The 15,113-nt window shown below is 37.3% G+C and overlaps 2 protein-coding genes across 3 annotated transcripts in view; one reads left to right on the forward strand and one right to left on the reverse strand.

The window, feature by feature from the left end:
* The first annotated feature begins 450 nt into the window (after positions 1-450).
* Positions 451-2,134, forward strand: LOC122085709 (protein SENSITIVE TO PROTON RHIZOTOXICITY 2-like). Its single transcript, XM_042654222.1, has one exon. The coding sequence runs from the start codon at positions 689-691 to the stop codon at positions 1,970-1,972; it is 1,284 nt and encodes a 427-aa protein (XP_042510156.1). The 5' UTR covers positions 451-688; the 3' UTR covers positions 1,973-2,134.
* Positions 2,135-3,605: 1,471 nt separating this feature from the next.
* The window catches only part of LOC122087131 (protein BTR1-like), an 11,996-nt gene continuing 488 nt past the window's right edge, over positions 3,606-15,113 (reverse strand). The window contains exons 2-8 of one of the 2 annotated variants that reach the window (XM_042656136.1): positions 13,461-13,699; positions 13,238-13,344; positions 10,963-11,156; positions 7,450-7,511; positions 4,394-4,489; positions 4,256-4,317; positions 3,606-4,136 (exon numbers count right to left, since the gene is read on the reverse strand). In XM_042656136.1, the coding sequence (XP_042512070.1) occupies positions 4,049-4,136; positions 4,256-4,317; positions 4,394-4,489; positions 7,450-7,511; positions 10,963-11,156; positions 13,238-13,344; positions 13,461-13,699 (848 nt within the window). In that variant the 3' untranslated portion in view covers positions 3,606-4,048. Of the gene's footprint in view, positions 4,137-4,255; positions 4,318-4,393; positions 4,490-7,449; positions 7,575-10,962; positions 11,157-13,237; positions 13,345-13,460; positions 13,700-15,113 lie in introns of both variants that reach the window. The other variant, XM_042656135.1, reaches the window with a different exon arrangement.

Here is a 15,113-nt window from a genome sequence, read left to right on the forward strand (position 1 = left end):
GGACTCTTTTGAACCCAAATTTAGGACTTCCAAGAATAAAAAACCCTTACTCCCTCTATATTTTTCTTCTCTTTTTTTTTTGGGGGGGGTGGGGGTCAATGGTTGATGTGTTGTTTTTATTTTATATTTTTTCCCTAATATAATTTTAAAAAAAAATTATTCGTCCATAGAATACAGCAACTTGTAAATCAAATTTGGTGTCGACATCGGATTGGCCGGTTGCCTTTAAATATATATACCAACTTCTCCAAAACTCATGAACTTAAAAAATATTTTAACTTCTCCAAATCCCAATTTTAAATAAAATGTTCTGAGCAGTACATTCGGGATTGGTGATATGTGAGGGAGGCTCCAGTTGGGGATGCATCGATATAGATATGGCGTGCTCATGGTTGACTTGATCATTCTTTATATCCCTCTTTCCTTCTTTCGCCCTTTCTCTCCCAAGTCCCCAGTACTACATTACTTGACCATGGCTTTGTTTTTGCTTCTACTTTGCAAAAGAGAATAGAAGGTTTCTTTCTTTATGCACACAAAATCACACTTCATTAGCCACTAATTCAGAAACCCTTTTGAGAGAGAGAGAGAGAGAGGGAGAGAGATTATGAGTGCAAGGGCGGAGAAAATTTAAGTATCTGAGCAAAGAGAAAAGAGAGGAAGGTGGAAGGAGAAAAAAGAGATCTAGAAAATGATTGCAGGGGCAGCTTCATGTTTCCAGAATAGCTCACAAGGATTGCAGATGTATGGGTTGACTGATAATACATCAGCTTCGATGGAGACCAGCTCTGGAGCGGAGACCCACTCAAGCGCCTTCCTATACAGTCTCTCCATCCTTAAGGACAAGGTTCATCAGGTGCAATCACTGGCCGGCGTTATTATATCCCCTAATCATCATCACAGCCAGCCTGAATCAGAAGCCATAGCCATAGCTAGCATGGGAACTCTCATTCAAGAAATAATGGTCACTGCATCATCCATGATGTTCAACTGTCAACAACTTGCGGTCGGCGCTTCACCGGTCACTAATCAAAGCAGCCATGAAATGCATCATCAACGTTGTGCCACTAAGGTTCCTACCGGTAGCGGCACCACCCACGAAGCTCAAACAGCTCAAATCGGAGAAGAAGGCGGAAGATGTTTCTTCACCTCAGAAAATCTTGATTGGTATGCTGATAATTATCATAACAATACTAGTAGCAGTAATAATGGTCATAGCAACCATGGTAATACTACTACTAATAACAATAATCACCACCACCGTAATACCATTAGCACCATCACCACCGCTACAGCCGCCACCACCACCGTCACCACCACCACCACCAATAACAAAACTAAAAGCAACAAACACATGAGTGAGCGCCTAGAGAGGGAATTGCCAAATGGGGTGGAAAACAATGATGGTTTTGTACCATGTGATATCATCGAGCTGGATGCAGCAGATTTATTGGCTAAATATACACATTATTGCCAAGTTTGTGGTAAGGGATTCAAGAGGGATGCAAATCTTAGGATGCATATGAGAGCACATGGAGATAAGTATAAATCCAGTGCAGCTCTAACCAAACCTTTGAAGAACAGTGGTGATGGGGAGGATGGTAAAGGGTTTTCTTCAGTGAGATTGGCTAGGAAATATTCATGTCCACAAGAAGGTTGCAGATGGAACAGAAACCATGCCAAGTTCCAACCACTGAAATCCATGATATGTGTGAAGAATCACTATAAGAGAAGCCATTGTCCCAAGATGTACGTCTGTAACAGATGCAATCAGAAACAGTTTTCGGTTCTATCCGATCTTCGAACTCATGAGAAGCACTGTGGTGAACTCAAATGGCAGTGTTCATGTGGAACCACTTTCTCTAGGAAGGATAAGCTTATGGGCCATGTTGCTTTGTTCACTGGGCACACTCCAGCAGGGAATTCATGTCCAAAATCTGAAAAGATCGATCACCATGCAATGCAAATGCAGTGAGGCAATCTTTGGTGAAGCTGAACTGGATCATCCAAAGCAGATTTCTTCAAAATTGTATGTTTGTTGAAGTCTTCCTTTTTTTTTTCTTTTTTCTATTTTTTCCTAAAGTTTTGCTGTACATCCAATCAAATGCAATGAAAGGGAAACAAAGTATAACTTTCAGTATGTGTAGTTCCTCGCTGCTTTAGATGTATAATATAATGCATCATTCCTCTTTTTTTAATGTGTGTTGCTCAAGAGTCGAGAAAGAAAATCATATCCTAAAAATAACCCAAATAGCTAAGGCGTTTCTATCCTCTGTGCATCCAATAATGATATGGCCCAGTGAGAATGATATACTTTTATAACTACCATGCATAGGGAACAATGGAGAAATTTTTGGGAAGGATCAAAGAGTTTAATTGATCATATTTTACACAAGTTGCATCTCCAGTTTTTTTTTTTTTTTTTTTTGAGGGTGATGGGGAGGTGGATGGGAGGAGAAATTGCCTAAATTCATCGATCAGACGAACGAAAAGAACACTCAACAGTTCGCCATATGAGAGAACTGAAAACTGTTTCCAAACAGAACCTTTTTTATCCCAGAAAGCTAACTTAATTAATATTGTAAATATGAACAACAATTTAAGGAGTTCCTTCATCCATGGTCAAGGGAGACTGGGGGATTTGGCAGATGTATAAAGGGTATTGGAAAACAATGGCGGTATTACCGATTTCATATAAAAATGGATCAAAATATTTATGTAGATGTGTATAGTTTTCCTTCACCCAAGTAGGAGAACTTCCATAACATAATGAAAGAGAGACTAATGTTAATTGACTTGTTCACACTGTGATCAACTTCAAATGTTAATACTGAGTTCGAGAAGGAGAACTTCCAGAAATGTTAAGGTAACTTTAATACCCATCTGTTGCATCAGGAGAACATGAAGTTGTTAGGAAATGCGGTGGGGGTTGTTGAGACGTGTCATGATCACTCTCATTAAAATTGTAGGCATCTCCTCCACTGCAACCGGGTTTGAGAATCAACCGCCAAGGTCATTAAACAATCCCATGCCAACAGGTTACTAATACTTGTTGCACTCAATTACTGTGTCATATTGGGACACACTTGATATGCTCAATCAACAAGAGAAATGATCAGACTCATGATACTCAGGAATCAGGATAGCAGTCAAACTCATTTTGGGGGATGGTGACGCTTTAATGGTTTAAAAACCAGAATTAGGAATCAGGCATGGGATTGGAGAATCAATCCATCGACCGAGTCAAAATCCAAAAAATGGAATTTAAAAAAGAAAAAAACAAAAAAAATTTCCATGTCTTCGGTTTTTTTGCAGTTCTAGCCACAAGAGGCAAGTTAGATATACAAGACGTAGGCTTGATTGATTCTGAAACTTTACCGACTAAGAGGAGAAAAATGGTAAAAGAAAGAACTAAGAGCATTTTTATAGCAGATTCTAAAAAGGGTTCTGATAATTGGGCACAATCAAAATCAGGGTCGATCAATTCTGATTCAAATATATTGAGACCCATTGTTGAAACGTTTTACACATAAATAGGAGATCTATACGAGTATATAAATTGAAGAGAGGAAGAGTTTCGACATCTATCGCAGAAAAAGAATTAAACATTTACCAAAGCAAAAATATGGGTCTCAATATACCACTAGATATTTTTAAGTTAAAAATTTTTACACGAAAAAAGGAATATCATGCTGAACCAAAAAAAAAAAAAATTACAGAACCTCTATTAATTAGTCTTTTCAATGGAAACCAGTGACCTCTTATCTACCATAACATGATATAGGTACCCAAATCCAGGAGAAAATGCCCACCCGCAGTGGTCCATTTCGAAACTCTTCTTTTCTTCCTTCGTTTGACTTTTTTCTTCCTTCAGGATTCCTCCTTTAAAGTATATATTAGTAGAGGTCTATACAGACAAGACTCCCTGAGTCAGATATAAAAGAATCGTAATCTCCAAATCCACAGACGAATCCCAAACAACAATGAAGGAAAACGGAGAGAGAAAATTAATAATGTAACACGGAGCTATTAAATCTGCGCCCCCCACACATCACCTCTCCGTGGCAGAAGCAACCTTCTGCATGATCATAGCTTCAGCCATACGGATTGCACCTTGAGACCCTGTGATTGTCACTTTCCTGCAAAAAGGGAACCTTCAGTAGACAGACATCCAAGAAAGCTGCTAGAAAGCAGATTATAGCATATATTTTTTTTGGTAACCCAGAATACAGCATATTAAGGAGCTCTCTTGCTATACCTGTCTGATGTGCCAGACATGAAATCCCCTCGATCTGATATTTTGACTCTGGCCCCACTAACCTGCAGATAAAAGTATCTCATTTATTACTTGCACAAAACAATGTATCCTAGTGGAGACCATTTCACTTCTCCAAACCTGACTAATCTCCATTATATTCCTTCCACCACGACCAACAACAACTCCAATATGCTCATCTGCAACACCAATTGTCACAGAACTGCCTCGATCATCCTGGGATCCAGCAAAAGGCCTCTGTTACCCATTAATGACATCAAAACACAAAAATGACAAAGATTCGAGGAAAAAAAAAAACTCCTTTACAAGTTCAAATTGAATTTTTGAAACAAAGAAACACCTTAATACTGTAATAGTGTAATTTTAAAGCAACCATTCAAGCTCATGAAACAACATAGTTCCTGAAACCTAGTAATTCAAATTTTTGCCAGTCCTAATATAGTAACAAAATTTGCATTCAAAACAAAGAAACAAACTTACTTTGACCAAGGGGGAAAACGATGATTTCTTGAAAACAAAGTCTACTATATCAACTTGCGGCACACCAAGATTTAGGCCCAAGTTGCAATCCAGTTTTTTAATCAAGGCCATAGTTGTTAAGGTGTTGCCTAGGCAACAAGGTGGTTCTTGAATGCCTAGACGGCAACCGGTCGCCATATTGTTTAACGCAACCAGACATAAAATAAGGGGAAAAGAAAGGAAAAAATGTGGGATGCAGGAAGGAAAAGAGGGGAAATAAAAGAAAAATTAGAGTGGAAAAATAAGAATAAAATGGGGAGAAGAAGCCGTAGCAGCTGCAACTATTACCAGAATGGTTGCAGTGGCAGCCACTGCCACCACTGTCCACCAACATGAACATGAAAAAGACCGTCTCATGTGTAAGTAAAAGGGAAAGAACTCATTATTTTACACATAATTACCCTGTAAAATTAAAAATAATAGGACATAAATTTAGTGTTTTACACAAACCCCCCTCCCCTTTACCCAACACAACTTGACCGCCTAGACAAGGCTATCAACCACCGCCTAGGGTCACCTTGCCACCAATGATGACTAAGCTCAAAGCATCAACAAATACATAGCTACATAAGTCAGAAACTGATCTTTAGAGGGAAAAATCAACTGTGGCTCATATCTGCAAGAGAATCAAGGCTAGTAAAGAAATTGTATTGCTCCAGTCATTAAGAAGACAAAAGAATAAAGCAAAAAATAACTTCAGTTTATGTAAGCTGGGCCTTATATCCTTTCAAGTGATTGCTTGAGTTTTTGCATTCTCTGCATGTACATAATCACCCTGCTTGCAAGATTGCTTTGCTTTCTTCCATTTCCTGATAGTTGGTCATCAACAGAAAAGAAAAAGAAAATGGAAAATAAAAAGTGCCCTACACCATTACACCTTCAATTTGGTTTTATTCGATATCAAAGAAGGAAGGCACACAGAACTGTTGCCACATATAAAAACAATGGAAGTATTATGCTGTTTTGTCCTTGTCATTCTTGCAAAAACCACTACAAAATAAAACCAAGTAATGAATAAATGATCACAAAGAAGATGTGCCACATTATTGTTGGCACAGTGCAAGTATTATGCTATTAAGCCAAGTCAAACAATATTGGTTCATGTGCTTGAAAAACACATTAAAACCAAGTAATGTTGAGTAGAGATTGAAATGTCCATGCTCATTATGGATCTAAATCTCCAAAATCTTGGTGTCCGAAAAGCTATCAAGTACAGTTGGTCTTCAAACACTCCAGATGAATGTTCAAATATGGAATATTTAATATGCCTGTGGCGCCTCTGTCACTCAATTATTCATTTCCTTTTATAGCAGCCCAAACCAGGATCTGAGAAATCCATGAGAAAAGAAGTGCAGTTTCAACTGCCAAAGAAAATGCTCCATAAATTGGGAAACAACATTACTTGGATTGCAACATTAAAGAATGCATGACAGAAGAAGAGCAGAAACAACAGAAGAGTAACTCAGGAATATCCCAGGTGCAACATCTAGATTGTGGAAGAGGTTGTCCATTAAATTAAAACCAAGTGGCTAAACTTCTTAGTGCTATGTGATTGTTGGAAATTAATCAAACTGAGGAGAAAAAAATGAGGAAGGATAAAATCCCATTATGGACTAGTAGAGAACTTAGCACCTATAGCCGATAAGATGAGGGAAGACCACTGAGATGGATTAGTCATGTGAAATGAAGACCACTAACCACAAAAATAAGAACCAGCAATTTGGCATGAAGCATCTTAAATTGCAAGGTCAATGCTGAAGAGGATATGGGTTGAGTTAGGGATCAAGAACCCGATGATATATAGCCCTTGAGGTCTTGTTGCAGGAAAGAGGAACAGGCTATGATGAGTTCAATTTATGCAAGACTAAGAGATTCTGAAATGTCATGGTGCAGCAAACGGAGTGAGATCCACACTACTACCATGAGCAGTATCAATTATGAGGAACCTGGAGATGTTATAGACAATGAGAACAGATCATCCTTGGGTTCATAAAAGTAAAATTTCATTCCCCATGTCAAACCTTTATGTTAGTATGTGAATAGATCTCAATATAGAAGGTTATGTTTGAAATAATTGAAGATCGGAATGACACAATATTCTGCAAAAGTTAGCAAGTGCTGGTCAAAGTACTCAAAATATAACTCTTCATTCCCCATCTCTTCTCGCTTTTATATTTATTTCATATTCTGTCTTGGAAAATAAGTGTTGTTCACTCTCAGCCAGTAAATTTCTCTTTGTACATTTACCACTACAGGCATTTAAGTTATCTTGTAGACTTCAAAATGAGAGAGAAAAAAGAAGAGAAAGAAGGTTAGAAAAGGACTAAAGCAAGGTCTGAGACAACTTAAGAATAGGTTGATATAGCATCAGCTTCCTAGAAGATTGTATTCAACTGTCTTATTAATGTCATTATTGAAGTTATTAATTGAAATTTCAGACACATGGATATAACAGAACAATTTAGAAGCAATTCACATAAATAAAAATTCACAGGTCATATGAGAAACCAAATCAAATCCAGAAAGACGTAATGAAGCATTTGTTATGATGTGCAACAAGAAAACTATGACTTAGCCAGGAATCTATGGCAACATGAAGAAGCATTAGTATGCAGAAGCTCAACAAGATTTTAAAAGAAAAAAAAAAAAGACTGAACCTTATCATTTTGAAATTTCCCGCCGGCGTCATTTGTTCCATAGTTTATAGTATTGTATGCTACTGTTCCAACAGAAGGAAGCACATAAGCATATGGAATGCCATGAAAACCGGAGAAGTTGACACCTAGAAGTTCAAAAGGGAAAAGAAAAGAACTACACAACATTAATTTTCAGTTTGACACTTGGTACATGACATAATATCAGGCAACCAAATAGAACAGATCGTTCAATTTTCTTCTCCATAAAGAAGTTTATCAGTACAATAATCAATATCAGGAAACAGATCAGACTGATGGTTTACTTTCTTAAAGATCTTTCAATTCACTGAACACTGATACAAAACAGTAGTATGTAAAATTTTAGATTGGGCTTCTAGATCCCAATGAAGAGATAAATTTATTCATACAAACACCATAAAACTCTAAAGAATGAAAACTGATGTTCTTGATGCTGCATACAATGGTGATCCTCTAAAGACTTTCTACATGCAAAATGGAAGAACTAAGTTAACTAACATATAGACCATAAAATATGTAGTGGAAACAATGAGATAAGGACTGCGGATACTAAATTCAGGCTCCTTGCCTTTAGATGGATCACCTGCACACCCTAGGTATCATCATTCACTCAGTCAGATACAAACCAAACCAATTCTCTCTAGCCATTGTCCATCGGTTACAACCAATATATTGGAAAATAAAAGACATAAAAATAGAAACCAACTCAAATAGAAGCTAGTCTAAACAAGAAAACAAGTCATAAAAGGAAACAGATCCTAAATTGATTCTAACTCCTACGTTCAAGTCTTTCTTCTTGGCTCTTGGCTTCCAAAACCAGTAATGCCAGTCCAACCAGTCAAGCGCAGCATCATCTTCATCAAAGCTGGTCTGGTTCAAGAGATACATTCCTTGCCACAGTTTTTTACTGTCTGGCGTGCCCTCTCCTTCTGCCTCCCAATGCTGTCCTTACTTATTCAAAGACAGATTCTAGCTTCTCCCAATTATTGCCTTTGTTAAAATGCTCTGGAAGATTTGGAATGTCTCTTCTTTGCTTGCCCATTTTCCCTTCAATCTGAAAAGGGCTTTTAGCCAAATGCTGGCCTCGGAGGAGAAGGATCTTTCCTTTGAATCTTTGATAGAAGGTGAATTGGGTGGTCATGACTTTTGGCGGTGGCTCCAATTGTGACTCAATGAATAAGCTTGCTTTTGGTGCTGGTATCTACCATATCTGGTGGGAACGTAAAATCAGACGATGAACCCCCCAAATCAAAATCGTTTCCAGCAGATTATGACTACCATCCCTTTCGAGATTAGATGCAAGTTATCTATGGCCTCCTTGTGATGCATCAACTCCCCTCGAAATAAGATAATTGTGGATTCCAAGGGTCTCCTCATTTCATTCTTCCCTCTCCATGCCTTCTCTATTTGAAGTTTGGGTTGAGCTTTGTATTGCTGTTCTTAGGAGTCCCTGTAATTCCCTTTATTTGTTAATGATTCTTAGGGTCTCCCCATTTCAATGTTCCCTACCCATGCCTCCTCTGTTTTAGGGCAGGGTTGAGCTTTGTACTGTTGTTGTTTTCTCCCTTTTCTTGGGATCCCTATTATTTATTCACCCAAAAAAGGATTAAAAAAGGCATACCCAGAGCACAAAGCTCCCGCCACTGCGGGGTCTAGGGAGGGTCATAATGTATAAAGCCTTCCCCCCAATTTGCAGAGAGGCTGTTTCCTGACTCAAATTCATGACCACTTGGTTATGATAGGGCAACCTAACCGTTCCACCAGGGTCCACCCTCTGCACCCAAAAAAGGATTGTGGCTACTAAAACCCATCATGAACCGACCCTTCCTGTAGTGGAGTTATGCAACGTGAATTTTAGAGTCAAAGTGGGTGAGTACTCTTTAGGTTTTAAATTCAGTGTATGAATATTTTTCACTAACAAGTCACCATTTATACAATTGTCTGGGTACAATTTAGTCACTAGTCAACCAGAGATTTCTTCGAGGAAGGACGATGAAATTAAGAGGTTTGTGCAGGGGATAAAATATAATTTCTTTTCACTTTATATATATATATGAATTGAGGAAGAATGTGCCACTGCAAACTACTGTACATAACTGTGAACTTCAAACTAGGGCAGCAGCATTCCCCTTTCTGTCAATTAATCAGCAGTTAGAAAATCATTACCACATCACTTCTATCCTTCTGAACCACAAAGCCATATCACAACTGCTGACAAAATCCAGAAATATCAACAACCTCCTTTGCTAGAGCTGTTGGCTGGTGAGAAAATCCCACCTAGATAGAGGTCCTCAAAAGAGACAATGCAGTATGCCACTCGATTTCATCAACACTGCTCAACAGTGGAATGGCAGAAATCATCTATGGAGATGAAGACCAGGGATGCCATGAATTCACACAACATTTTCATTTTTGGGTAGGGAGGGATGCAAATCCTGCAATTCTGGAATTCCTACAGCGATGAGTTTTTCCAGACAAGAAAGTACATATTTCTGCATTTCCTTGACACTGAAGATAAATATAGAATTGAGGGTGGTTAGAGGACATAAAATTCCTTGCTCTATAACAGTCTAACTTCAACTGTAAAGGAAGAATGTTCCCAGGGGCACTTTGACTTCAATATCCATGATCATCATATACCATCCTTAATTTCTCAGGGAAGAATAGGTTTATGACAGAAAGCCAATGTTGTCGGAGAGCCAAGAGGTTCCTCTTTACTTTTTTCTTTTTTTTTTTTTGCAAATCAGGATTTTTATTTTTCTTTCTTCAACATCTGCAAAATTGTGAAAGAAAACAGCACATAAAACATAAGAGTTCCTTTTGTAGAAGCCATTGACTAGGTAGCTGCTTGACAGGGTGGCCTCACTCTTCCTTGAATTCTAGCAGCCTTAAGTACAACAATAGTTTTGTACATACACTGAACCTAAGTCCATATACCAAATCCTAGTTTTGAACTTATTACTGAAACTCTATAGTGCACCTTTCAAAGTCGATATAATCCCTGAAAATATCAATTAGCATCACTCTCTTTCCATTTAGGGCTAAATCTGTCTCTCCTTGATCTTAAATTTACAAAAGAATTGAAATTGGAAAGGTAATGGTGAAGGGTGACTCACAATTCATAGATTCAGGAAATTACATTAGGAAATGCTCATGCACGAGGTCTCATGCAACAAAAGAAATACATGATTGTTGTCTTTGATGAACTCTTCCTCCAAGTATCAATATCAACCAAAAAGTGCATGAATACTTTTGCAAAATCGGCTACATGAAGGATTGATGTTATGAGATAAAACCATCTTTAAGTAAGACATAACAAAAAGAAACATGAACTGATAAAGATCCTTATGGGCATAAGTTGATTGTTTCAACAATGAGTAGAATTAAGCAAGCACAAAATGCTCAAGTTGTAGATTCTCAAACAATCAAATGCAGCCAACTGAGGGGGGGGGGTGGAGGAGAATAAGAAATGTGACTTTGTTTCACAAACCGCACCGGCATATGAAAATGGAGCACTCATTGACTGTGAGTAATGAGCATCTTCAGTTAGCTTTGTCAAAATCAGAAAGACTGCCCGCATCTGTTCCTCCAGAGACCCAGTCAATGTCACTAGCCTATCATTCAATCCAATATAATTATGATCCTGAGGAGATATCTTGATACCAGCCTGGGATTCTTCAATAAATGACCTGCAAGAAAATTCTGAGAATTATTAGGTTTAAAAAAAATCATTTACATTATAATGGAGTCACATCAAACTAATAAAATGGTTTCAAATTAAAGTGGCAAGTAGTCAGTCTTCAAAAAGACATGGCATATACTTCACTAGGAGTAATAATCACTTCAATAACACGACATTGTCACAAGATTACAGTTTAGATACGTAAGGTTCTTAATTCTGCCGGGTTGCAGGGTTGTAAATAAGATATGGAGTTGATAAGAAATTGAAAATTTGTTGACCTGAAGATATGGCGGTCTAGGCTGTGGCTAAAGTTCTGTGCTTGATTTTTGGGCTGTTTATCAACTGTTAACTATTTTTATTTATTGTTATTTGCTGAAATCATAAATCTGCGTTTTATTACGGCTAATCAATTTTTTTTTTCTTTTACGGGTGTTCTAGTCAATTTTAGTATCTGTTATTCCATGCACATGACCTATTTTATTGATCTGAGATCTGCCATTTGTTGTTAAGACTTTTGTTTGATCGTCTGTATATTCATAACCTGTTCAAAGTCGTTCTTAAGTTCCTGACCTGGCTACTACTGACTCTTGAATCTGAATCTTTGAGTTCCAAGATTTCTCTAATTATTAAAGTGATTTTCTTATTGACACCCCTCAAGGTGTCAATTAATTTGTAATCTTAATTTTGTGCCCTTTTAGTATTACAAACAATTTTTTCTTTCTAATGAGGGTAATAGTGTCATTTCATATGCGTACACGGAAAAGTGTTCATGACAATGACATCTTTTGATAATGACATAATGATAATGTCACTTTCAACTTACTTTCGAAAACATTTTCATAACCCTATCCTAATTTGTAATCTTAATTTTGTGCCCTTTTAGTATTACAAACAATTTTTTTTTCCAATGAGGTTAATAGTGTCATTTCATATGCGTACACGGAAAGTGTTCATGACAATGACATCTTTTGATAATGACATAATGATAATGTCACTTTCAACTTACTTTCGAAAACCTTTTATAACTCTATCCTAAAGGACTTTTGGGAATAAAACAAAGGGCAATCAAAAGAAGGTGCCAAGTTCTAAATACACCTATAGAGGTGCCATTCAGACACTCTCTTTATTTAATAAATCTTGAATCTTTCTTTATTCTTGAACTTGTTCTACTAAATTCAATCAAATACAAAGTCATTCTCCCACCTGCTCAGGATTTTGTTTCCTCACTTGAAAGCCATCAGTACTGTAGGTACCTCACCCTAGGATTAAGAGAAATCTGCCCTACACCAACCACATTGTGTCGTTGGCCCTTGTATAACTACTATTTGAAATTTCATTGAGATTGAGTTTGATATGGTTGCCTTTATTTTTTCCACTTTCTCTCAATCTAATCATTATAAAGATTTTTTTTCCCCAAAATAACATTTTACACTTCTTTGTTATTTTATAGATACATCGTTATTACTATTTTATCAACTCTGATTTCTCCAATGTTTATTTCCTCGGCCATAACTTGTCAGGTTTTGAGGTTTGTTACCTTTCTCATGTCAAAAAGCCAAGGCATTTTCATACTTTGCTCACCCTTTTACATCTCCAATTTGCACCATGTTACCTATCCCCTTACTGGTGACAACTTAAAACTGTCTCAATTACCAAAAAAAAAAATCCTGATTCTTTCCCTAAATTTCGGACTTGCATCCAAATATAATCATTCACAGTATATGAATATTCTCAGCCATGACCCAACTTTGAGCACAATTAAGCAATGCCAATGTTATACCCAACTAATCGTCTAATAAATATTAACAGGTCAATCTCAGAACTCTATTTAAGCATCTCTGCACTTCATCTACACATCTCTAATTCTATGCATAATCCCTTTCAACATCTGCCTTGTCATCCATGTTAGACTAAATTTTAGCAGATTTAAGAGACCAAGAATTACCAAGCTTTGAATGCAATCATTTCGAGTCTTCAATCAGGACAAACAAAATTGAAAATGCCAAGAGCATATAACAGTGAACTTTTATAACCTTGAAATGCAAAGCACTACTACTTTATTTCTACATAGAAGATAAAATTTTGTACTTTATGGTAGCTCCACCCTTCCCGATTATGCCACCACAAGAGCTATTGGGAACTATAAGCCTCACTTTCGTTCTAGGATCGACATCATCACCATCTTCAGAATGAACCTGAAAGTACCCACCAGTGGAAGGGGAGAAGAAAAGAGTAAAGTAAAACTCCAATCATGCAATACAGAAAAAGCATTGTCGAATCAATAGAATCAAAGCCACACCACAAGGATTACCTCGCTCAGCAACTTGGCAAGAATTAGTTCCATTGCCTTGAGAATTTCATCGATTGTTCCAGATATCACGATTATCCTGTCAGATGTTCCTGGAAAAAACTCATGATTGCGTGATAATTGAATTCGAGCTCCAGATTGTGTCTGAAACTCTGTAATAGTGGAACCACCCTTTCCAATGACAGAACCAGCAGCTGCATTTGATACAAGGAATCTAATGTAGGTAGGCCTCTCTTTGTAATCTGAAAAAAAAAAAAAAAAAAAAAACAAATGCTGAACAATTAATTAAATAGAGTTGAGCCTATCTATGTGAGTGTGTTTGTGTGCATGCACACATGTTCATGTATTTGCATCAGTGCTTGTATTGCATAGGTGTATTCAAATATAACAGAAAGTGAGAAGAGGAAGGAAGAGTACTATCTATATTAATTTTTAGAGCAATTCATCAAAGAAATGAAATCAATAGCGTTTTTTGTATTATTTCCATAGTTTTCGCGGCATCGAGGTGACCCTAGGCGTTGGAAGAGGGAAAAAATCAAGACAACAACAACAACAAGGTGCCCTTCCAGCAAATGGCGCCTAGATGATGCCTTGACAACTAATTCTCCACTCCAGCATAACTCAACACTTCAGATGCAGTCCCAGACTGAGTTCATGAAGAAAGAACAGTCTCATAAATCATAATAGCTGTGCCAAAGACTCATCTGAAAAATATATTAATGGGGCTTGACATCACCTTGCAGCTTACTCGCTGATGAAGCCATGCTTTGTGGTACTTCTTATTGAACAAGACAAGATTCCTTGACTCCACTACAACATCACTCCTCATATGCAGTCCCATGCATATTGCAGGAAGGAAGAGATGTATCCTACTAGATTCAAATTATACCGCAGTCTAAATAACTACACATATTTAAGAATCCACCTTTTTCTATTTTCCTTCCCTTGAGCCTTTCTTTCCACGACAGTGACTTTTAATAGATAAACAACGGCAATGTAAACCCAAGGACATTTGATTCTGCATAATCTATGTACTTTCTACAATTGTATACGAAAGGGCTAGATTTTGTACATAAATGGCGTCTCTAGAAACGATGGCTCCAGTTCTACCCAGACCAGGTTGTTGGATCTATGAAGACACTGAGCACCAAATCTAAAGGTTCATAAAAAAAGCTGCACCTAAACCTCAATTCCTCCCTTTTCCATAAATTAATTCATCTCTTAGACGATAGACATTTCAATTCAACAATATTGAGAAAGCAAAAGCCAAATAATCCACATCTATAATCCAAGACCACAGCGTTATTTTAAACGCATTTCAACATGAAAACACATTTTCCAAATTCAGTGGGGTATCATATTGAAGTGGGGTATCATATCGATAAAGTACTTCATGAATTCTTTAATTAATTTCCACCACCATGCGGATAAATATATCATCCAATACAATTTAAAAGCAAAAGCTAGGGTTTTGGTCTAGAAGCTAAGTGAAAAAGGAGGATCATATTGTCTCCAATTTCAAAATAATATGAAGAGAAACAGAAAACCGAAGCACATTGCTCTTTGATGAAATTCAATCAGAGAAAAAAGAAAATTAAAAAGAGAGAGAGCGAGAGAGAGAGAGAGAGAGAGAGAGAGAGATGGGGGGGGGGGGGG

This window comes from Macadamia integrifolia, chromosome 8, assembly GCF_013358625.1.
Source record: "Macadamia integrifolia cultivar HAES 741 chromosome 8, SCU_Mint_v3, whole genome shotgun sequence".
In the NCBI taxonomy this organism is placed as follows: Eukaryota; Viridiplantae; Streptophyta; class Magnoliopsida; order Proteales; family Proteaceae; genus Macadamia; species Macadamia integrifolia.